Raw genomic sequence first — 26,072 nt, 5'->3', positions numbered from 1 at the left:
GTTTTAATTGCTTCTAGGGGAATTCATCCCAAAAGTACTAGAAAGTTTCTAAATTCTAACCAATCCACATTGTGAACTTTAAATTACTTTTGGGACTAGAAAGATCCTCAAAGCAGCAAAGACCGTAAGCTGCTTTGGTGCTCCATTGGCTGTTCCTTTAAAGGCTCCTCTACTAGTGAAGTGACTGTAAAGAGGTCCAACTTTCATTTTTACTGGAAGTCAGTTCTGTTTTTCCACTGGTTAATTATTTTGTTTGTTTGCTTTTGTTTTGTTTTTGTTTTTACTGTAGCAATGGCAACTACTTGGTATAAATGAAAACTGAGAAACAGATAGTTCTTTTAGTTATATTATTGAACTTATTGAGATGGAATTTATGAGACTAGCAATCTCACAAAAAAGTAGGACTTCTGTTTCTGTCATTTGGATATAAAAATATTCTATATTCTAGTGAAGTGGGGGTATAAGTAATTATAACATATTACCGTGCTTAAGAATATTTTGAATGACCTATCCCTCTTTATTATGGGCATTCTGAATATGCAGTGAGAGTAAGATTGGCAGAGAAGCTGTTAGAACAGAAGCTGATTTCTGTGCAGGGAAAAGATAATATGTATTTTCTCATGCCTGCAAGTAAAAGAGTAAATCCCTCATAACTTAAATTTCTTAGGTTATACCTTTATTATGGTTTGTAGATTGAGACATGTGTACTAGAGTTTTTCTGAGATCAACCTGTAATTCATTATATGTATTAGGCAGGACAATAGAGTTACCTAGACATCCCAATTTGTGCTGAAAAAGACGAAAAAGAATAATTTAATCCAAAAGTTTGTTTTTGACCGTTAGTAATGTCTATAGTTAATATTCTTAGGGTATTACAGGTATACATTTCTCCCCAGATTAGAATTAACCAAAAGTTCTTTTTCTGAAGAATATATATTTTTCATCTTGTTTTCTAGCCACAAAATTCTGAGGTTAAATTACCATTGCAGCAGGACTTACATACAGTATTTTGTTTTAATAAGTGAAGAACAGTGATTTTTGTTGAGGGTAACATATTGTGTTCTGGATTGTTTGGTAAAAATGTTATGGTGACATTGCATTCAAATTTCAAATTTATAATGTAAGTTAGATACATATTTATAAACCAGTTGTATGTGTTCTGAATCTCTTTTCTAACAAGGTCTTTTTTTGTTGTTGTTTTGAGCCAAAGCCTCCTTCATGCTATCTAAAAGTCTATAACTGAGCTTAGAGGATCATAACATATTCTTATGCTATCTCTCTATCCAGTTATAAGTCTGTATTACCCATAAGGGAAGCCGCTTAAGGATGCAAACATCTCTTGCAAACACTGCTGTAACAGATCCACATGTATTCTGGCTGCTACAGAATTCATTTTGGTGAAAGAAAATATTAGCATGGGAAAGACCAATCAGTCTTCTGTGACAGAATTTGTCCTACTGGGGCTTTCTGGCTATCCAGAGCTTGAGGCCATTTACTTTGTGATGGTGCTGTGTATGTACCTGGTTATCCTGCTGGGAAATGGAATCATCATCATTGTAAGTGTCTGTGACTCCCACTTGCACACCCCCATGTACTTTTTCCTCAGTAACTTATCATTCTTGGACATTTGCTATACCAGTTCTTCTATTCCCCTATTTCTCAGCAGCTTCTTAACTTCACAGAAAACCATTTCCTTCTCTGGGTGTGGAGTGCAAATGTTTCTCTCCTTTGCTATGGGAGCCACAGAGTGTGTCCTTCTGAGCATGATGGCATTTGACCGCTATGTGGCCATCTGTAACCCTCTGAGATACTCCGTTATTATGAGCAAGACTTCATACATGTCCATGGCTGCTGGGTCCTGGATTGCAGGGGGTGTCAATTCTGTGTTGCAAACCTCTCTTGCAATGCGGCTTCCTTTCTGCGGGGATAATGTCATTAATCATTTTACTTGTGAAATCTTGGCTGTCTTAAAATTGGCTTGTGCTGATATCTCCATAAATGTTATTAGCATGGTTATTGCTAATGTTATTTTTCTTGTGGTCCCAGTACTTTTCATTTTTGTTTCCTATGTTTTCATTCTCTCCACTATCCTGAAGATTCCTTCTGCAGAGGGGAAGCGCAAAGCCTTCTCCACCTGCTCTGCCCACCTAACTGTGGTGATTATATTCTATGGAACCATCCTCTTCATGTATGCAAAACCCAAGGCTAAAGACTTCTCTGGTACAGACAAAGTACAAGTCACAGACAAAATCATCTCTCTCTTCTATGGAGTTGTGACACCTATGCTCAATCCCCTCATCTATAGTTTGAGGAACAAAGATGTGAAGGAAGCTGTGAAGAATATGCTGTGTCAGAAATGCTCCTCAGAGGGAATGTCAATGCTTTAAACAAATTCCTTTACTCTGGATGCAGAACTGGATCTCACCTGTAGGTTCCAAACTAAATATAAGGATTGGTGGTACCATTAACTCCTGAAATTCTAATTTTTCTGTTCCTGATATTTAAATGTGAGAGAAATGTAGGGCCTACCTTTTCCCTTCATGACTAGATTAAAGAAGAAAGGGACAGCAATTTATGGGTAAAAGGATTCTCATCCAAACCATCCACCTTCTCATGGATAACATAATTTAGTTTAACTCTGGAATAATGGGTTCTGTAATCTTATGTGAAAGGAAATGCCATTTTGTTGTCTTAACCTCTTGCCTTCTATGTGCATTGGTTTTCTAGTCTCCTATCTTTCTTAGGAAGATAAACTAGAACTCAATGTAAATAATTACTAATGGGGTGGCCTTCAATCATAGAAAGGAAAAGAGTGAGCTTTTTAGGGTATTAGGTACCTAGCCTGTGTATATGCCATAGAGAGACAAGAGTAGAAAAATGAAGCTGTTTTTCCTAGGTCTGACTTCCTTTTGGCTGCAAACTGGCAGACACACTTCTGTGAAGAAGTGTCTGAGGGAATGTGTGTCACTATGCAGGCACCCCAGCTGATTGAGGGCTTATCATATGTTTCAATAGATGAGTAGTGGCATCTGAGTGAAAACCATTGTTACTGTTAATGACTCAAAAATTAGCTTCTAAAGAACTTGTTCATATAATTCTCTGAGAACATGGTAATAGTGGGTTTAAAGTATCACAAATTAGGTATCTTTTCAGTTAGATGAATTGCCCGTAGAATAAGAGGTTTCTATTCATTCATTCAGTCAGTCATTTGTTCCTGCATTAAATTATTCAAGTAATCAGTATTTACTGAATATTTTGTCTCAGACATTATGCTAACTATTGGTGATATCAAAAAAACAAACACATGGAGACAAAATCCCAAACATGATCAAGGAGTGCATAGTCCTGTGGTATACAGACTGACACTTAAATTAAGAACAAAAATATTAAAGACTATTCACAGCTTTCCTCTTCCCCTACCTTCTAAGCTGGATCCTTTGTTTGCATTCATAGTATGTTGGATTTTTAAGGGGCTGAACAGAGTGATGATGAATTGGAATAGTTTAAATGGGATAAAGTCATCTTCATATAAAAGGGTTTGGACCATCTCTAGGAAAGACATAAAAGAGGACAGTGAGAAAGAGGGGATAATGCAATGAGGAAGAAAGAGGTGCATGTTAGATATTTGGAACATAGATATGGGAGATATTTAAATAGAAACCATAAAAATAGAATCAGAGAAAATAAAGAAAATGGCTAAATAGGAAGCTTTGGTGCTGGTGTTCTGTGATCCTTCCTCTGTGTCTCTGTCTTGAAAATCTTAGTAAAGCTATGCAGTATCTTTTAAGACATTTAGTGATAGATTCCATTTATAGTCTCACCATGCTGAGACTGGCTGTTAAGATTGGTGACCTTAAGTGGTCACAGACTTAAGTGAGTCACAATTATAATTTAGTGTGTTAAGTGTTATTAAAGGGGGATAGGTAAAATTCCCCTAGAAGAGAGTCCTAGGAAGGGGTTTTCTGCTTGGCTGAGCTAGGAAAAACAATTCTCCTAGTAGTCTTATACAGAAGAATTTTTCAGACAGAGAAAACAGCATATGGCAAGATATGGACCACCATTAATAAGAGTTTCGATTAGTTGGAACTTGGGTTAGTGACAGAGGTTGGTTAGTGACCGAGGAGAAGATTGGAAAGGCAGCTTGGAGCCAAATTGTGGGGGCTTCAGATACTAAGATAGAAAGTCAATATTTCTGTAGGTTTCTTCTGTAGGTTTGCATTTCTGTTCTCTGGAGCCCAGGAGAGTACATCATGGCTCCACACAGATGAGTACATTTCAAGAAGTCAGGTATTTTTCCATAGTGAAAAATCTTCCCAGCCCTTAAGTCTGAGAGAAAAATGCCTCTAATTATGTACCATTGTCTGTTTTGCTGTACGTTGTTTGAGGGTGGTATTGTTTAAACACTTCACGGGGTGCACAGAGCCAATTTTATTCCTCAATGCAAGCTTCTTCCTTTATTCTTTACTTATGTTTCTGTTCCTTTCTTCTAAACTTGGGTTTAAACTTCACCAGCTACTTAATGTGTGTTTTTATGTAATTGACTAATCCCTATGCTCTTCTCCTCTCAACTGTTTTGTACTCAGAACTGTATTTTTCTCTATATATTTATTTGTGCTTGCCAATATTTCATATATGACAATGTAAAGGACATTGCAAAGAGAAACGGAGTTAAATAGTGTATGGCCTTGGACAATCTCTGAATCCATTTATTCTCTGGAACCTTAGTTTCATAACTAGTAAAATCCAATTTGAATGGGTCACTTGGTCAGTATGAGGTAGCTATCCAATGAACTCCTTTGTGTGAAAATCCTTTATGTTGGAAATTTTAAAGTACTAGAAAATGAGAGATATCATTAAATTATGATTTTATCCATTGGTTTCTCAATAGAAGGGACTAGATCATTTATTTCTTCTATATCTTACTATAGCCTAGTAATATACCATGGTTTCTGTAAGTTCTTTTAGGTCTGTTACAGGATCCCAACAAATAGAATATTTATTGTTTAGCTGATTGATTTATTGAAAATTGGCTGATTGAACTTAATACAGAACATATCAGGGAAGGGATGCACTTGTCATGCTAATGTGAATGAAAAGATAAAATAATTGAAAATAAAATCACAGACACAGATGCTTCTGTTGAGAAAGTGAAAAATTTGCTCCTACTGAATAAAAGAAGTGAATCTGTGCATTCTGTCAGATATCATTTGATTCTATTTGCTATTGGAACAGTTTATGATACTTTTCAGGAGAAAAACACTCAAAAGTGACGTTCAAGACATATTTTTTCATTCAAAGACCCAAACCCCTAGAGTGTGCAAAATCCATGCATTTTACTAAGGAATGGTAAGTAAAGACAAATAGGCTTTGCATCTTGCTTTTGAGTAGTGTTCCATTCAGTGGCAGAAATGGGGTAAAATGAAATAAAACAAGTATATATTGTGATAAAATTTATGATAATACTAAAAACAGTAAAGTCACAGCAAAACATCTTCCAGGAATAAATAATAAACATTTTACCTGGTTCTGAAGGATAAGTAATCTTTTTCCAAATGGAAAGTGGGGAACGGACATTCTAGGTGAAGCACACAACAGAACAACATTTTCAAAGGAAGACATGGACTTACTCCATGAGTTTGTTGAAAGGAAAGAGTCAGAACAAGATTTAGGTGCTGTATTTAATAAGATGTCAGTAGGGATGTATTTTAACTATGATTAAATAACTAGAAGGACTAATAAGATGGACCCAATATAAAGATTACATAAATTCAGAATTGAGGCTTCTTTTTGTTTCCACATAGTTAAATCCCTTAAAGTCCTGCTAGGCTCCAACACTTGTTCTTAGAAGAGGGCCACACTGCTGTGGCTTTCCTGTAATTTTCTTTGGAAAAATCTTCCCAGGAGGGTAAGTCCAATGGCTTCTGCCTAGTTCTACTCATAGCCATGCTCCTTCTGTTTTAACAGTGGTAAACTGAGGCAATGGTTATGGACCAATAGAGCATAATTAGCCCCTTTGTCATACAAAAGGACATATCTAATATATTAATAAATGACATAAATTGTTTTAACAGATCCACACAAATCACTGGCCTTATTAGAGAACAAAATGTAGTAGCTTCAAATGAAGACAAATTTCTGGATTGTCAATTTTCTTCTAATTAATCTGCAGTATCCTGCCTCACAAGATGCCATATGTATGGAATGAAAAATGCATCATTTATCCACAAACTGGGATTTGTAAAAAAAGCTAGATATCAGCTCTTGGGATTTGGACTTCTTAGTGGAACACATGGTAAAGAAAGCCTTCTTAGTCTTCTGTAACATAGGCCTCAGTGGTATCGAGGGTCAAGGGCCTAGAGCCAGAAGGAATAATTACGGGCCTTTCAGTGGTAAAATATACCAGTAACACTAAAGGAATGTGTTATTTTAAATTGTATTGATGACATAATCTGTGGTGATCATATAATCTGATTTGCATGCAATAGTCCAAGTTATGTCTGTTGTCCCAATATACTTGTTAATAGTACCCTGTTTCCGCTTCAAAAGTTTGCTGGTTTGTATGATAAGTGATATTGTGGCCCTTGTCACAGGGTAGAGTTGCTCAGAAAAACTGTTGCTTAATTTCTACCAGACTGGGAAATTGGTGGGTTCTAAGAGTTTCTTTCTTAGTGAGGTACCAGTGCAATATTTGTACTTTCTTAGACATGCGTTGTTGTGGCTAAGACCTTTTCATTGCTTCATTCTCCAAAAGGTTACCCTTTCATCAAAACAAATGGAATATAAATATAATATAATAAAGAGGTTTGTGGGGAAGCCCTTTCAGCCCAAAATTTATTATCATCTATCAATTTCTATAGAAAAATCTGCTGGGTTATGCCTGGGATTGTGTTAATTCTAAAGATAAATTTAAGGAGAATTACCTTAACAATACTAAGTAGATTCATCAACATTGTGTATCTATTCATTTATTTTGGTCTTCTTTAATTTCTCCTAGAAAGTTTTGAACTTTTGGTGTGGAAGTCTTATTTCTAGATAAATTCAGTTTATTCTTTAATATTTTTGATGGTATTTTAAGTGGACTTAAAAAAAAAACAAACTTCCTTCCCAGTATTGCTCTATTTGTGGTTCCATATAAATTTTAGGTTTTTTTCCTATTTCAATGAACAATAACCTTTGGAATTTTGATAGGGATTGCATTGAATCTATAGATTTGGGTAGTATGGACATTTTAACATTATTACTTCTTCAAATCCATGAGCCCAGAATATTTTTCCATTTATTTGTATCTTTAATTTTTTTTTATCAATGTCTTATAGTTTTCAGTGTACTAGTCTTTCACTTCCTTGGTCAAATTTATTCCTAGATATTTCATTCTTTTTGGTGCAACTGTAAATGGGATTGTTTTTTTAATTTCTCTTTCTGCTAGTTCACTACTATAGAAATACAGCTGGTTTTTGCATATGGATTTTGTGTCCTGCAAATGTTACTGAATCATTAATTAGTTCTAAGCTTTAGGGTTTTCTATATATGATATCATGTCATCTCTAAATAGAAACTGTTTATTTATCCTTTTTAATTTAGAAACATTTTATTTCTTTTTCTTGCCTAATTATTCTGACTATGACTTCTAGTACTATGTTAAATAAAAGTGGGGTTATTGGGCATCCTTGTCTTGCTCCTGATCTTAGAGGAAAAGCTCAGCTTTTCATTCTTGTATGATATTGGCTGTGGCCTTGTCATATGTGGACTTTATTATTTTGAAGTATGTTCCCTTTATACTCAGTTTGTTGAGAGTTTTTATCAGGAATGGATGTTAAATTCATCAGTTTTTTAATGGATCTGTTGAAATGATCACATGAATTTATCCTTCATTCTGTCAATGTGATGTATATATTGATTGATTTGCAGATGTTGAACCATGCTTGCATCACTGGAATAAATCCTACTTGATCATGGTATATTACTCTTTTAATGTATGGTTGAATTCAGTTTGCTAATATTTTGTAAAAGATGTTGCCTGTTTGATATTTCATTGATTTATTGTTTCCTTTCCTTCTTTCTTGTATACCAATCGCATGTGGGTTAGACTTTGATTTTGTCTGCAGGTACTCTATTCTTTATCACTTTTATTCTGTTGTTGAACCAATTCAGTGGATTTTAAAATTTCAGCTATTATACTTTTCAGTTCTAGAATTTCCATTTGGTTCTTTTTACAATTTTTATTTCTTCACTGAAATTTGGTATCTTTTCTTTGCTTGTGAGCGTATTCTCTTTTATTTCATTTAAGTAGTTATAAGGAGTTGCTTTATCACCCTTTCTGCTAATTCCAACCTTTAGGCTATCTCAGGCTTGGTTTCCATTTACTGCCTTTTTATCTTGAGAGTAGGTCACATTTTCCTGATTCTTTGTATGTTAAGTAATTCTGGATTGTATCATGGACATTGTAAATGTGATATTTTGAGACTCTGAATTCCATTAAATTCCTCTGAACAGTTTTGATATTTTGGTTTTAAGATAAACCTGGTTTGACTCAAACTAACTCAATCTTTTTGTTGGTAGTTTACATCCTAGTTTAAGATTTTTGTTTTTTCATCTTTAGCTAGGTTGTGCATACATGGCACATTGGTCAGAGAACTGACCAAGATTTTTACACAGAATTTGATGTCTTTTCTTCTGTATTTCCCCTTTCTGAAATCCGCCCCCCCCCCCAACTTTACACTGGCTGTATTTCCCCTGAACTCTGAGGTTTGTCCAGAAGGACTACCAGTTTATTATCAGTTTTTACTACTTCATGCAGTGCTTAGTTGAGCCTATAGGCATAAAAATGTGAAACCTACACCAAAACATTACTTTTCCAAAGTAATTTTAAAAACAATTTTCTACAAAATTTATCATCTCTAAGATGCTTGAGTCTGGTACAAGCTTATTCAGCTGTAGTGGAAGTAGCAGAAATCAGAAGTTCCCTCTTCACATTTTATGACTAGAATGCTTGCACCTCTTGTTTTCTCTGTGACGGATCCCTTCTTCATTCATTAACTGATCATAATTATGTTGTTTCTTAATATACCTCAAAAACAAAGTAATGCTGACATTTGGAATGGAGGACATGCTACAATGAATAAGGAATTTGAAATCCTCCTGAGGCCAGAGTTGAGCATACCATAGGGTTAAATAATATGGAATAACTCAGTCAGATTTACATGTATTATTATCCTATTAAGAACCCTTTAGTAATGTTGCATTATGTGACGACACGTGGCTCATGGGAGGAACCCATTACATTTTTTTATCTTCCTCTTTTCTATTTGGCTCTTTAGTCTCTTCCTACCCTTAGTATACCCCTGGTGTACTCTTTCCTTGATCAGGTAAAATGAAGGCTGACCTCCAAAGTTCCCTTTCTTTAGCTACATCATCTTCTTTCATCACTTTTTGCTAATGCTCCCTCCTTTTTGTAACTTATTCACATATAACCATCTAAGAATCCATGATTAGCCACCTTATTTTCCAGAACTCAGAGAACAAATGAGTAAGGTAAGTGATGGGATGAGAAGTAATATTTAAATAATGCATATGTACATAAAATGTGCTAGCTAATTAGATAAGTTATATATGCTATTTTTAAGTTCCTTTTCATTAATTCATTCTGGTGGAAAATGCAATGTATGATTGTCCCTTGCTGTGTCATTCAGATATAGACACTCAGGAATCCTTGCTTAATAGCTTATTTTCAAGAACCAGAGAGCAAATGTGAAAGACAATAGATGTATAAGGCAGTATTATTTAATAAATGCATAATATATACTATGTGGTGTACTAGGTGTCATAATACATAACGTTTTGAAATTGTTTTCATTAATTAATGAAAATAATGTTGCTTTCACTTTTGTGTTGATTACTTTTCTCATTTATTCAACACTATATGTGCCTGTTAGGGGCTGGGGACTCAGTGCTGGCTATTACATTGTCCCTACTTTCAAGGATTAGCTTCAGATGGCTTTGTAAGGTAGATAAGAAAATTTAGGCCCATATAAAGGTCATACAGTTCTTAAATAGCAGCCAAAAGTTAAGTCCATTTTCTGTCTATATTGCTTATGTTAATTTTGGAGTATGTTTGAGGAATAAGTTAAATACCAAGAGATATTTCAGGAGGAAACAAAGAACTGTGAGAAATTCTTTAAAAGTGAAGAGAGGTTGTCTGCTACTGATGTTTCCATTTCTCTGAAGAATTACCATTTTGATTCTGAATTTTTATTTTGAATCAGTCTTTTCATTTGTGCTATAAACTAAATGTGGGGTGTGTGTGTGTGTGTGTGGTGTTTGTGTGCATGTGTGGCAAAAACAAACAAAACAAAAAATCTTTGTCTTCCGAAGTATTCTGACAATTTTCTTCAGCAATCTCACCACCATATGTGTGGAATTAATTTAAAATTTGTTCTTAAAAATAAAATCTGAGTTTATGGTGCAGAATTGGAGTAGAAATAAAATCAGAAAGGCGATTATATCTTAAGAAACACCACTGTATATTACAACTGAATAGTTATTCAAAGGAGACATTTTTGGGGGGAACTTTTTCAGCATATTTTATTCAGTTGTAACTTTATCATCTTTTTCCCCTACATTTAAAGATTAGCTGCTATTTTACAAAAGTATTTGGAATGGTAGGTGGGGCATGTAATAATATGTAAAGCCCACTTCTCTTATTTCCCTGTGTGGTATTTCAGATAGTTGGACTTATAATGTTACTATTCTTTTTCCATTTCAACAGTTAATGACTACTCACTATTTTTAATTAACTTGACATTGGACTTCATACAGAGAACAGTGAACCATAGTTCTGCCATTGGAAACATTCCAGAAGCTAATACATGGTTATAACAAGGAAGAAAAATTGCTATAGTAGGTAAGGGTCAGGATAACACAGAGGAGGGAGGAACTAACTCAAGGGCGTTATTGGAAGGTTTACAGAGGATGTAACACTTGACCTATTTCTTCTGTCATTGCTAAGATTTCACTACAGAAGGAGAAATCTGACAATGGGGAGGAATAACATTTGCTATAGTCCTTAAATGAGAAAGAACATGAAATAATCATGTAACTACACAGAGTGTGAAATACAATACATGTGTAGGGAATGGGGGCAACATAGGCAGGTAACAGGAACACAGAATGTAGAGTTGGAAATGTAGGTTGGGGTCAAATGAGGTCTCTGGGTAAAATTAAAAAAATAAAACAAGCATATGGGGCACCTGGGTGGCTCAGTCTGATAGGTGTCTGACTTCAACTCAGGTCATCATCTAGTGGTTTGTGAGTTTGAGCCCCACATCAGGCTCTGTGCTTACAGTTCAGAGCCTGGAGCCTGGTTTGGATTCTGTGTCTCCCTCTCTTTCTGCCCCTCCCTCACTCACGCTCTGTGTCTTTCTCTCTCTCTAAAAAATAAACATTAAAAAAACAAGTGTAAGCAAACAAATATTTCAAAAGTATTTCCAACAAAAGTTACTAAAAATAATTTTTTTTTTGCTCAGTAGCTATATGTGTTGGATTTTCTTGGAAGGGCTTAATTTCAAATATTTTTGTCTTGTTCACATAAGTTTACTCGCATTTCTCAGACTGCTTAGCCCCACCTTTTCATGAAACCATTGTGATTTTCAGAAAGTGTTATAATTAGACTATTGATCTTGAAATCTCTAACTCTGAAGTTCTGTGATTCAACATATGACCACCTGTTGTTCTCTTTATATTGAAAACCCTTGCCTCAACATATGTGAGCTTCTTTTGTGCATGAACTTAAGGATATTATTTTCTCATCTTTTTCTCTAGACCTAGTGTCTCTCATTAATTTTCTCATAGCCCCAGGTACTTCCTTATTCCTTAGGTTATAAATGGTAGGATTGAGCATGGGGTTGACTACCCCATAGAAAAGGATAATCAGTCTGTTTTAAGTCAGTGTCTTTGGAATTTAGCTTCATATACATACAGGAAGAGGAGTGTCCCATAAGATACAGTCATCACTAATATGTAGAAAAGGCCTTTTTTCTTCCTTTAGCTGAATTAATTTTCAGTACAGCATAGATGATGAAAATATGGAAAAAAGACATTAGTAGGAATGGAGCAGATGAAAATATTACATTGCCCAACATTATTAAACTTTTATTCAAGAAAATACCTGTTCAGGCCAGCTTTATTAAATTCACACAAAATGATTAATGATATTTCTTGCACTGTGAGTATATTTTGTGTCATTCCATTGAGAAAGCCTAATCCCAGGAGATAGTTGCCATCTAAACACAAAGTGCCTTGCTTATGATGATGGGCTATTTCAGAGATTTGCTGATGACCATGTAGAAGCCATATGTTATCACTGCTAGGAACACACAGTCTGTGACCCAATTACATAAAGAGATAGACATTTATATAATACAACCTGTCAATGAGAGGGTATTTTTTTTTATAATAGGAAGTTTGTCAGCATAGAGGTGACAAAAGAGGATGCATACCAGATATCCAGGAAGAAGAGGCTACCAAAGAAGTACATGGGCATGTGGAGGCAGGATTCCAGGAGGGTTGATGACCAAGGTGCTGTTCTCCAGGAGGATTACTAGGTACACCACTAAGCACAGGACAAAAAGGAGTTTTTTTGCCAATTCCTTGGTACTCAGATCTCTCAGAATACACTGAATTTCAGTTGTCCAATTGGTCCTTTCCATTCCCCTTTTCATACCTGGAATAAGCCAGAAAAAGAAACAGCATATGAGTTAAGTGGGTGGTCCTATATTATATAAAGTAAAAGGTGAGTAGGGTGGAGGTCCAACAATTATGTGAGCCCTAGCTGGAGTGGTGGTAACAGCAGTGTGTTTGCTTGTGGGATTCCTCTTCTAGTTCATAAAGCAACTGAGCCACATCAGTAACCTATTAAAAATTCAGGCTTCTGTGCTCTGTTTTCTGAAATTGTGATGCACAAGGTCTGAGGTATGGAAAAATTATTTGCATTTTAACAAACGTGTTATTTCTGATACAATCAGTCCACAAACTCCACTTTAAAAATCAATGTTTTAGAAACAGCACGCTTTATTCTTCTCAACAAATATTTATTTATTTGATTTTACAGTATGATAGCCACTAACAACATCATTTATTTAGAGTTTTATAGTTTACAAATGTGTTCACACACATTACTTATTTTTTTTATCACTATATTCTCTGAGGAAAATTAAATCCAGAGAGAAGAAATTTATATAAAATCATTAAGTGAAGAAGCTGCTATTCAAATCTGGTCTTCCCAATTTTAAATCTCATGTATTTTAAACTATACTTTATTGTCATCCAAAAATTCTATAAGTTGGCTAAAGGGTGGGAATCAGGCACCTTTAAAAATAATGCTCTTCAGATGATTTTAATATGCAAATAAGGATTAAAGCCGCTGATCTAGTGGTGTCTTGCAAACTTTAATACATATGTGAACCACCTGAGGGAATCTTTGAAGACTGTCGATTCTTTTTTTTTTTTTTTTAATTTTTTTTTTCAACGTTTATTTATTTTTGGGACAGAGAGAGACAGAGCATGAACGGGGGAGGGGCAGAGAGAGAGGGAGACACAGAATCGGAAACAGGCTCCAGGCTCTGAGCCATCAGCCCAGAGCCCGACGCGGGGCTCGAACTCACGGGCCGCGAGATCGTGACCTGGCTGAAGTCGGACGCTTAACCGACTGCGCCACCCAGGCGCCCCAAGACTGTCGATTCTGATTGAGTTGGGCTGAGGTGGCTTCTGAGACCTGCACTTATTAACATGTTACTGGGTGATGCTGATGCTGCTTTCTACAGAACACATAGGTCACAAGGCCTCTTAGATCAACTCTCTCCAATACCTTGGAGAGCAACTTTTGGCGCTTCAGTTGTGTGTAGAATAGTAATTGGATAGTAGACAATGTGAAACTGAACATTATGGTGAGACTTGGAAGTGAGAGTTCTGTGTAGTTTATTGCAAACAGTTTCATGTTCCTTAGATTTTAGATATATAAGCAACCAAATTACATGTGGCCTGTCCATCTGAGTCATTCATCTTCCACTTGTTGAGTTTGCAGTTAGGGCCAATATTTTTTTTTTAAAGAAGGAGTTTGAGTAAGCTAAAGAACCTGAGTTGTGTGCTAAGTGCATGGAACAAATGTCTTCAATTTGAAAAAATACGAAAGAGTAAATATTAGCAAATGAACTTCTTGTTTATAGTAAATGAATCACAGAATGTCCTTTTAAAAACAGCTCTTCATATTTTTAACCACAGTTGAAAAATATTTCCCTGATAAATAAATTAATTGATCCAAAGGATGAGTTACTACTTAGTATTTTCAAGCAATGGCTGTGGAAATGTTAATATGATTTGCCTTGTGCTAGCCATTTGACAGTGAGTTATGCTATTCGCTGAGGAAACAATGGTCATACCACTTAGTCAATATAGAAGGAAGCTTATAATCCTATTGGCTATGGGAAAGAGGGCCCATATCGAGTTTAAGCTGCACAAAACTATGCAGGTTTACAAAGAGAAAATAAGAGGGGGTGGATAGGCCAAGATATACTCCTGTTCAGTACTGTTTATGAGTGGAATTTGAATTACTGCAGGAGCATAATCAACCTACTTTTAGTCTGCCAATAACACTCTGAGAGAGGCTTTGAACAAGCATCAGTAATCTGGAATCTATACTGAAGCTGTTTTAGGGAAGATATGGCTCAGGTCAAATGTCATTAAGTTTTCCAAAATGTTAATTCCTATTTGGAAATTATTTTCAGAAAATGATCATTTATTACTGAGACTAAAGTGGTGTATTTTGTATACTAACAGCCCCAAATGGTCATACTGTCAAAAGATTTTACTTACAGTCATTCCTATAGGAAACCACCCATCTCTTTTAATGCTTTAAAAAATAAAATTGAGTAGAGGTCATTATTTATATTTCTCTTGCAATGCTAGAATAGCTCCTTTAAGAGGCAGTTGATAGATTCCAAATATTTCATTCTTCAAAAGAGTACTGTGTTGAATACATTTGTGTTGAAATGCTTCCTGAATTTTTGTTTACTTCTTTATAACATGGAGATCCAGAGCCTGTTTGTGTAAAGGAAAGAAAATAATTGATGTTACTGATAGTACTTAAAAATTTCTCTTTATTTCTCATAAGATTTGAAGTTGTAGATAATTTTTCCATCATTGTATGCTACCTTTTTTTAAAGTTTTTACTTAAATTCTAGTTAGTTAACATACAGTGTCAAATTAGTTTCAAGTGTATGATATACTGAATCAACACTTCCACAAAACACCCTGTGCTCATCACAATAAGTGCACTCCTTAATTCCCATCACAAATTTTTTTTTAAGTTTTATTTTTTTTATTTTTATTATTTTTAATTTTTTTTATAATATATGAAATTTATTGTCCAAATTGGTTTCCATAAAACACCCAGTGCTCATCCCAAAAGGTGCCCTCCTCAATACCCATCACCCACCCTCTCCTCCCTCCCACCCCGCATCAACCCTCAGTTTGTTCTCAGTTTTTAACAGTCTCTTATGCTTTGGCTCTCTCCCACTCTAACCACTTTTTTTTTTTTTCTTTTTTCCTCCCCCTCCCCCATGGGTTCCTGTTAGGTTTCTCAGGATCCACATAAGAGTGAAACCATATGGTATCTGTCTTTCTCTGTATGGCTTATTTCACTTAGCATCACACTCTCCAGTTCCACCCACGTTGCTACAAAAGGCCATATTTCATTTTTTCTCATTGCCACGTAGTATTCCATTGTGTATATAAACCACAATTTCTTTATCCATTCATCAGTTGATGGACATTTAGGCTCTTTCCATAATTTGGCTAAGGTTGAGAGTGCTGCTATGAACATTGGGGTACAAGTGCCCCTATGCATCAGTACTCCTGTATCCCTTGGATAAATTCCTAGCAGTGCTATTGCTGGGTCATAGGGTAGGTCTATTTTTAATTTTCTGAGGAACCTCCACACTGCTTTCCAGAGTGGCTGCACCAATTTGCATTCCCACCAACAGTGCAAGAGGGTTCCCGTTTCTCCACATCCTCGCCAGCATCTATAGTCTCCTGATTTGTTCATTTTGGCCACTCTGACTGGCGTGAGGTGATACCTGAGTGTGGTTTTGATTTGTATTTCCCTGATAAGGAGCGACGCTGAACATCTTTTCATGTGCCTGTTGGCCAACCGGATGTCTTCTTTAGAGAAGTGTCTATTCATGTTTTCTGCCCATTTCTTCACTGGGTTATTTGTTTTTCGGGTGTGGAGTTTGGTGAGCTCTTTATAGATTTTGGATACTAGCCCTTTGTCCGATATGTCATTTGCAAATATCTTTTCCCATTCCGTTGGTTGCCTTTTAGTTTTGTTGGTTGTTTCCTTTGCTGTGCAGAAGCTTTTTATCTTCATAAGGTCCCAGCAATTCACTTTTGCTTTTAATTCCCTTGCCTTTGGGGATGTGTCGAGGAAGAGATTGCTACGGCTGAGGTCAGAGAGGTCTTTTCCTGCTTTCTCCTCTAAGGTTTTGATGGTTTCCTGTCTCACATTCAGGTTCTTTATCCATTTTGAGTTTATTTTTGTGAATGGTGTGAGAAAGTGGTCTAGTTTCAACCTTCTGCATGTTGCTGTCCAGTTCTCCCAGCACCATTTGTTAAAGAGGCTGTCTTTTTTCCATTGGATGTTCTTTCCTGCTTTGTCAAAGATGAGTTGACCATACGTTTGTGGGTCTAGTTCTGGGGTTTCTATTCTATTCCATTGGTCTATGTGTCTGTTTTTGTGCCAATACCATGCTGTCTTGATAATGACAGCTTTGTAGTAGAGGCTAAAGTCTGGGATTGTGATGCCTCCTGCTTTGGTCTTCTTCTTCAAAATTCCTGTGGCTATTTGGGGCCTTTTGTGGTTCCATATGAATTTTAGGATTGCTTGTTCTAGTTTCGAGAAGAATGCTGGTGCAATTTTGATTGGGATTGCATTGAATGTGTAGATAGCTTTGGGTAGTATTGACATTTTGACAATATTTATTTTTCCAATCCATGAGCAGGGAATGTCTTTCCATTTCTTTAAATCTTCTTCAATTTTCTTCGTAAGCTTTCTATAGTTTTCAGCATACAGATCTTTTACATCTTTGGTTAGATTTATTCCTAGGTATTTTATGCTTCTTGGTGCAATTGTGAATGGGATCAGTTTCTTTATTTGTCTTTCTGTTGCTTCATTGTTAGTGTATAAGAATGCAACTGATTTCTGTACATTGATTTTGTATCCTGCAACTTTGCTGAATTCATGTATCAGTTCTAGCAGACTTTTGGTGGAGTCTGTTGGATTTTCCATGTATAATATCATGTCATTTGCAAAAAGCGAAAGATGACTTCATCTTTGCCAATTTTGATGCCTTTGATTTCCTTTTGTTGTCTGATTGCTGATGCTAGAACTTCCAGCACTATGTTAAACAACAGCGGTGAGAGTGGGCATCCCTGTCGTGTTCCTGATCTCAGGGAAAAAGCTCTCAGTTTTTCCCCGTTGAGGATCATGTTAGCTGTGGGCTTTTAATAAATGGCTTTTATGATCTTTAAGTATGTTCCTTCTATCCCGACTTTCTCAAGGGTTTTTATTAAGAAAGGGTGCTGGATTTTGTCAAAGGCCTTTTCTGCATCGATTGACAGGATCATATGGTTCTTCTCTTTTTTTTTTGTTAATGTGATGGATCACGTTGATTGATTTGCGAATGTTGAACCAGCCCTGCATCCCAGGAATGAATCCCACTTGATCATGGTGAATAATTCTTTTTATATGCCGTTGAATTCGATTTGCTAGTATCTTATTGAGAATTTTTGCATCCATATTCATCAGGGATATTGGCCGGTAGTTCTCTTTTTTTACTGGGTCTCTGTCTGGTTTAGGAATCAAAGTAATACTGGCTTCATAGAATGAGTCTGAAAGTTTTCCTTCCCTTTCTATTTCTTGGAATAGCTTGAGAAGGATAGGTATTATCTCTGCTTTAAACGTCTGGTAGAACTCCCCTGGGAAGCCATCTGGTCCTGGTCTCTTATTTGTTGGGAGATTTTTGATAACCGATTCAATTTCTTCGCTGGTTATGGGTCTGTTCAAGCTTTCTATTTCCTCCTGATTGAGTTTTGGAAGAGTGTGGGTGTTCAGGAATTTGTCCATTTCTTCCAGGTTGTCCAATTTGTTGGCATATAATTTTTCATAGTATTCCCTGATAATTGTTTTTATCTCTGAGGGATTGGTTGTAATCATTCCATTTTCATTCATGATTTTATCTATTTGGGTCATCTCCCTTTTCTTTTTGAGAAGCCTGGCTAGAGGTTTGTCAATTTTGTTTATTTTTTCAAAAAACCAACTCTTGGTTTCGTTGATCTGCTCTACAGTTTTTTTAGACTCTATATTGTTTATTTCTGCTCTGATGTTTATTATTTCTCTTCTTCTGCTGGGTTTAGGCTGCCTTTGCTGTTCTGCTTCTATTTCCTTTAGGTGTGCTGTTAGATTTTGTATTTGGGATTTTTCTTGTTTGTTGAGATAGGCCTGGATTGCAATGTATTTTCCTCTCAGGACTGCCTTCGCTGCGTCCCAAAGCGTTTGGATTGTTGTATTTTCATTTTCGTTTGTTTCCATATATTTTTTAATTTCTTCTCTAATTGCCTGGTTGACCCACTCATTCGTTAGTAGGGTGTTCTTTAACCTCCATGCTTTTGGAGGTTTTCCAGACTTTTTTCTGTGGTTGATTTCAAGCTTCATAGCATTGTGGTCTGAAAGTATGCATGGTATAATTTCAATTCTGGTAAACTTATGGAGGGCTGTTTTGTGACGCAGTGTTTGATCTATCTTGGAGAATGTTCCATGTGCACTCGAGAAGAAAGTATATTCTGTTGCTTTGGGATGCAGAGTTCTAAATATATCTGTCAAGTCCATCTGATCCAATGTATCATTCAGGGCCCTTGTTTCTTTATTGACCGTGTGTCTAGATGATCTATCCATTTCTGTTAGTGGGGTGTTAAAGTCCCCTGCAATTACCACATTCTTATCAATAAAGTTGCTTATGTTTATGAGTAGTTGTTTTATATATTTGGGGGCTCCGGTATTCGGTGCATAGACATTTATAATTGTTAGTTCTTCCTGATGGATAGACCCTGTAATTATTATATAATGTCCTTCTTCATCTCTTGTTACAGCCTTTAATTTAAAGTCTAGTTTGTCTGATATAAGTATGGCTACTCCAGCTTTCTTTTGGCTTCCAGTAGCATGATAAATAGTTCTCCATCCCCTCACTCTCAATCTAAAGGTGTCCTCAGGTCTAAAATGAGTCTCTTGTAGACAGCAAATAGATGGGTCTTGTTTTTTTATCCATTCTGATACCCTATGTCTTTTGGTTGGCGCATTTAATCCATTTACATTCAGTGTTATTATAGAAAGATACGGGTTTAGAGTCATTGTGATGTCTGTATGTTTTATGCTTGTAGTGCTGTCTCTGGTATTTTGTCTCCCAGGGTCCCCCTTAGGATCTCTTGTAGGGCTGGTTTAGTGGTGACAAATTCCTTCAGTTTTTGTTTGTTTGGGAAGACCTTTATCTCTCCTTCTATTCTAAATGACAGACTTGCTGGATAAAGGATTCTCGGCTGCATATTTTTTCTGTCTAGCACACTGAAAATCTCGTGCCAATTCTTTCTGGCCTGCCAAGTTTCAAAAGAGAGATGAGTCACGAGTCTTATTGGTCTCCCTTTATATGTGAGGGCACGTTTACCCCTTGCTGCTTTCAGAATTTTCTCTTTATCCTTGTATTTTGCCAGTTTCACTATGATATGTCATGCAGAAGATCGATTCAAGTTCCGTCTGAAGGGAGTTCTCTGTGCCTCTTGGATTTCAATGCCTTTTTCCTTCCCCAGTTCAGGGAAGTTCTCAGCTATTATTTCTTGAAGTACACCTTCAGCACCTTTCCCTCTCTCTTCCTCCTCTGGGATACCAATTATGCGTATATTATTTCTTTTTAGTGTATCACTTAGTTCTCTAATTTTCCCCTCATACTCCTGGATTTTTTTATCTCTCTTTCTCTCAGCTTCCTCTTTTTCTATAACTTTATCTTCTAGTTCACCTATTCTCTCCTCTGCCTCTTCAATCCGAGCCGTGGTGGTTTCCATTTTGTTTTGCATTTCATTTAAAGCGTTTTTCAGCTCCTCATGACTGTTCCTTAGTCCCTTGATCTCTGTAGCAAGGGATTCTCTGCTGTCCTGTATACTGTTTTCAAGCCCGGCGACTAATTTTATGACTATTATTCTAAATTCACTTTCTGTTATATTATTTAAATCCTTTTTGATCAGCTCATTAGCTGTTGTTATTTCCTGGAGATTCTTCTGAGGGGAATTCTTCCGTTTGGTCATTTTGGATAGTCCCTGGTGTGGTGAGGACCTGCAGGGCACTTCCCCTGTGCTGTGGTGTATAACTGGAGTTGGTGGGCGGGGCCTTAGTCCGACCTGATGTCTGCCCCCGGCCCACCGCTGGGGCCACAGTCAAACTGGTGTGTGCCTTCTCTTCCCCTCTCCTAGGGGCGGGATTCACTGTGGGGTGGCGTGGCCTGTCTGGGCTACTTGCACACTGCCAGGCTTGTGATGCTGGGGATCTGGCGTAGTAGCTGGGGTGGGTAGGCAAGGTGCACGGGGGCAGGAGGGGCAGGCTTAGCTCGCTTCTCCTTAGGTGATCCACTTCAGGAGGGGCCCTGTGGCAGCGGGAGGGAGTCAGATCCGCTGCCGGATGTTTGGCTCCCCAGAAGCACAGAGTTGGGTGTTGGCGCGGAGCGAGGAAGTTCCCTGGCAGGAACTGGTTCTCTTTGGGATTTTGGCTGAGGGATGGGCGGGGGAGATGGCGCTGGCCAGCGCCTTTGTTCCCCACCAAACTGAGCTCCGTCGTCCAGGGGGCTCAGCAGCTCTCCCTCCCTTTGTCCTCCAGCCTTCCCGCTTTCCGAGCAGAGCTGTTAACTTATGACCTCCCAGACGCTAAGTCGCGCTTGCTGTCGGAACACAGTCCGTCAGGCCCCTCCGCTTTTGCCCGCCAGACTCCGGGGCTCTGCTTGGCCGGCGAGCCGCCCCTCTGCCCCGGCTCCCTCCCGCCAGTCCGTGGAGCATGCACCGCTTCGCCGCCCTTCCTACCCTCTTCCCTGGGCCTCTCGTCTGCGCTTGGCTCCGGCGACTCCGTTCTGCTAATCCTCTGGCGGTTTTCTGGGTTATTTAGGCAGGTATAGGTGGAATCTAATTGATCAGCAGGAGGCGAGGTGAGCCCAGCGTCCTCCTACGCCGCCATCTTCCAAAGGGATCTCCCATCACAAAATTAACTCTACCCCCACCCCACCCCATTAACCATCAGTTTATTTTCTATAGTTAAGAGTCTGTTTTTGCTTTGCCTCTCTTTCTTTTTCACCCCTTTACTCATTTATTTCTTAAATTCCACATATGAGAAAAATCATATGGTATTTGTCTTTCTCCAACTTATTTCACCTAGCATAATACTTTCTAGCTCCATCTATATTGTTGCAAATGGCAAGATTTTGTTCTTTTTTATGATTGAGTAATATTCCATTGTGTGTGTGTGTGTGTGTGTGTGTGTGTGCACGTGCATACACACATACCTTCTTTATCCATTTATTCATGGATGCATACTGGGCTATTTCCATAATTTGGCTATTGCAGATAATGCCCCTATAAACATTGAGATGCATGTGTCCCTTTGAATTAGTATTTTTGTATTCTTTGGGTAAATTCTTAGTAGTGTAATTGCTGGATCACAGGGTAGTTATATTTTTCCCTTTTGAAGAACTTCCATACTTTGGCTGCAACAGTTTGATTCCCACCAAAAGTGCAAGAGGGTTTCCATTTCTCCACATCCTCACCAACACTTGCTTCTTGTGTTGTTGATTTTAGCTATTCTAACAGGTGTGAGGTGGTCTCATTGTAGTTTTGGTATGTATTTTCCTGATGATGAGTGATGTTGAGCATCTTTTCATGTGTTTGTTAGCCATCTTGGATGCCTTCTTTGGAAAAATGTCTGTTCATGTCTTCTGCCCACTTTTTAATAGGAGTACTCATTTTTTGAGTATTGAGTTTTATAAGTTCTTTATATATTTTGGAAATTAATCCTTTAATTAGACATGCCATTTCAAAATATCTTCTCCATTCTGTAGGTTACCTTTTAGTTTTGTTGATTGTTTCCCTTCTGTGCAGAAGCTTTTTATTTTGATGAAGTCCCAATAGTTAACTTTTGCTTAACCTCAGGAGACATATCTAGAAGGAAGTTTCTATAGCTGATGTCAAAGAGGGTACTGCCTGTGTTCTCCTGTAGGATTTTTATGGCTTTAGGTCTCACATTTAGATCTTTAATCTATTTTGAGTTTATTTGTGTGTACGATGTATGAAAGTGGTTCAGTTTCATCCTTCTGCATGTTGCTGTCCAGTGTTCCCAACATCATTTGTTGAAGAGACTGTCTTTTTTCCATTGCATATTCTTTCTTGCTTTGTCAAAAATGATTGACCATATAGTTGGGGGTGCATTTCTGAGTTTTCTGTTCTGTTCTATTGATCCATGTGTTTGTTTTTGTGTCAGTACCATGCCATCTTGATGACTACAGCTTTGTAATATAACTTGAAATCTGGAATTGTGATGCCTTCAGCTCTGCTTTTCTTTTTCAAGATTGCTTTGTCCTTTTGGGGTCTTTTGTAGTTCCATATAAATTTTAGGATTGTTTTTTCTAGCTCTGTAAAAAATTCTGGTGTTATTTTGATAGGGATTGCATGGAATAGGTAGATTGCTTTGGGTAGTATAGACATTTTAACAATATTTGTTCATTCAATCCATAAGCATGGAATGTTTTTCCATTTTTTTGTATCTTCTTAAATTTCTTTCCTATGTATTCTATTTTCAGAGTACATATCTTTTACCTCTTTTATTAGGTTTATTCCTAGGTATTTTATGTTTTTTGATGCAATTGTAAATGGGATCAAAACTTTGATTTCTCTTTCTGCTGCTTCAGTTTTTATACATTGATTTTATATCCTGTGACTTTCCTGAAATCATGGATCAGTTCTAGTAATTTTTTTAGTAGAGTCTTTCGGGTTTTCCCTGTAAAGTATCATGTAATTTTCAGAGAGTGAAAGTTTGACTTCTTTCTTGCTGATTTGGATGACTTTTGTTTCTTTCTGTTGTTGATTGCTGAGGCTAAGACTTACACTACTGTGTTGAACAACACTGTGAGAATGGATATCCCTATCGTGTTCCTGATCTTTGGGGGAAAGCTCTCAGTTTTTCCCCACTGAGGATGATATTAGCTAAAGGTCTTTCATATATGGCTTTTATGATGTTAAGGTATGTTCCTTCTATCCCTACTTTCTTGAGGGTTTTATCAAGAAAGGGTGCTGTATTTTGTCAATGTTTTTTTCTGAATCTATTGAAAGGATCATATGGTTCTTATCCTTTCTTTTATTAATGTGATACATCATGTTAATTGATTTGTGGATATTGAACCACCCCTGCATCCCAGGAATAAATACCACTTGATCATGGTGAATAGTTCTTTTAATGTACTGCTAGATTCTATTTGCTAATATCTTGTTGAGAATTTTTGCATCCATGTCATTAAGGATATTGGTCTCTAATTCTCCTTTTTAGTGGGGTCTTTGTCTGGTTTTGGAATCAAGGTAATGCTGGCCTCATAGAATGGATATGGAAATTTTCCTTCCATTTCTGTTTTTTAGAAGTTTCAAGAGAATAGATGTTGTTTTTCTTTCACGATGGCAGAGCAGCATAGAAGTTCTCAGCTTGTCTCATTCCTGAAATGCAGCTAGATCAGCACCAAACCGTTTTGCATACCTAGGAAATTGGTCTGAGGATTAACACAACAATATGCATAACTTGAGCCACAGAACTCTGCAGGTATGCGGTGCAGAGAGGTGAACTAGGGGAGAGAAAAGCCGCAGAAGGCAGGGAGCTGTTTTTGCAGAGAGAGGACAGAGAAAAGTGGAGAGAAGGTGGTGCGCAGAAGAGTGCAGGAAAAGCGCTCTCCCTGAAAGTAGCTGGAGAGAAAGAGAAAGAATGGAAACTCTCACAAGGGACTGAACAAGAAATCTGTACCTCAAAACCAATGATGGGGAGAAAGAAGAGGGTTTCAATGCCATTAGTATTCTATAAACTGTGGAGTGTAGAGTCAGAAATTCCAGAGCTTAATATCTGGCCATGCTCTGGTGAGGAAGCAGGGTGATTCCCAACGAGTGGGCAATGGGGTCCAAGGGGTCTGTGGGCCACACAGGGAGAAGCGGTTCCCCTGCTTGGAGGGCGTTTGGTAGTGCCATACAGCTTCCCCACAGGTAAATGTCCTAGTGGACCCCGGAGAATAGCCACATTTGCTGGTATTGGGACAAGGACACCAGAATGCAGTGAAACCTGACTCTCTCTATGTGTTGTGATTTGCCATAATCTCTGAACCTTTGCTGCTGTGTGATCGAACAATTGTTATCTGGGGCAAGCCAGCACCTGGCCATAATCTTTGACTTCTGCCACAGCACAGGCCCACAAATGTTTTCTAGGGCAAGCTGACATTCAGCCATTGCTCAGTGAGACCCTCCTCCGGAGTGTTAGAGCGGATCCACACCACAGGGTTCTCTGAAGTGAGGGGCTTGGAAGCACAGCCCCACCTGAGATAAAACTGTGTGGGAGGTACCACCTGGCAGGCTGATCGCTTGGACACAGACAAGGTAGAAGTGGGGGAATGGATAAAAGCCTGAGACAAAGGAGGGGTGCTTGATTGTGGGTCGGTGAGAGTGCTGTATCAGAGCTGGGTGAAGCCATTTCCACCTCTCCAGCACAAGGGCATGGACGCCACAGATTCACCCCAATAAGCTAAGCAGCGCCACCTAGTGGAGAATGGAGCTGTTACACCAAGTCATGCCCAACTGCGCCTTCCAAGCACATCCCCTAGAAGAACACAAATCTCTCCACCTGCTTGGTGTACAGACTATGGAGGACTTCATAGTTTGAGTTCTAGGGGAAACTGGATATAACTTAATTTGGGTTTCGTTATGTTTGCTGATTCATCTATTTTTCTTCTTCTTTGTTTAAATTGTTTTATTTTTTCTCCTTTCTTGTCTTTTTCTTGGATACAGAAAGAAAATTTCATTTTTATTTTCTGTATGGAAACATTTTAAAAAATTCCTTTTACTATGTTTTTTTACTTTTTCGTAATTTTTAAATTCTATTTAACATTCTTCATTTCATTTTATTATATTTAATTATATACTTTTTTTAATTTTTAAATTTTTTCTTACTTTTTTTTCTTTTCTAATCTTTCAATTTTTTTCTCTATTCTATAAAGCTTCTTTCAACAACCAGACCAAAACATACTTAGGATATAGCTTTCTTTATTTGAGTTTTTCTGTTGTTTTTAATTTTTTAAATTTAAATTAAAATTTTATTAATTCACTTTCTTCCTCCAAAACGACAAAATGAAGGAGTTCACCCAAAAACAAAGAATACGAATAAATGACAGCCAGGGGCTTAATCAACACAGATATAAGCAAGATGTCTGAACTAGAATTTAGAACCATGATAATAAGAATTACTAGCTGGGGTTAAAACAAGCATAGAATCCCTTTCTGTGGAGATAAAAGAAGTAAAATCTAGTCAGGATGAAATTAAAATTGCTATAACCGAGATGCAATCTCAAATGGATGCCATGGCAGCAAGGATGGATGAAACAGAGCAGCAACTCAGTGATATAGAAGACAAAATTGTGGAGAATAATGAAGCAGGAAAAAAAGGGAAACTAAGGGAAAAGAGCACGATACAAGAATTAGGGATATCAGTGACTTATTAAAAAGGAATAACATAAGAATCATAGGAGTCCCAGAAGATGAAGAGAGAGAAAAAAGGGTAGAAGGTTTATGTGAGCAAATTATAGCAGAAAACTTTCCTAATCTGGGGAAAGACACAGATATCAAAATCCAGAAAGCACAGAGAACTCCCATTAGATTCAACAAAAACTTAACACCAAGACATATCATAGTCAGATTCA

At 37.3% G+C, this 26,072-nt stretch overlaps 2 protein-coding genes across 3 annotated transcripts in view; both read left to right on the top strand.

The window, feature by feature from the left end:
• The window catches only part of LOC123592936 (olfactory receptor 13C3), a 331,436-nt gene that overhangs the window by 97,261 nt on the left and 208,103 nt on the right, over nucleotides 1-26,072 (top strand). The gene's annotated exons all lie outside the window — the stretch shown is intronic.
• On the top strand, nucleotides 1,416-2,387 carry LOC123592727 (olfactory receptor 13C7-like). The gene has a single exon (XM_045468069.1). It carries the CDS (start codon nucleotides 1,416-1,418, stop codon nucleotides 2,385-2,387), a length of 972 nt encoding a protein of 323 aa, XP_045324025.1.

Source organism: Leopardus geoffroyi, chromosome D4, assembly GCF_018350155.1.
Source record: "Leopardus geoffroyi isolate Oge1 chromosome D4, O.geoffroyi_Oge1_pat1.0, whole genome shotgun sequence".
Classification (NCBI taxonomy): domain Eukaryota; kingdom Metazoa; phylum Chordata; class Mammalia; order Carnivora; family Felidae; genus Leopardus; species Leopardus geoffroyi.
Note: the sequence above shows the minus strand (reverse complement) of the source record. Positions and strands in the feature narration are given on the sequence as shown.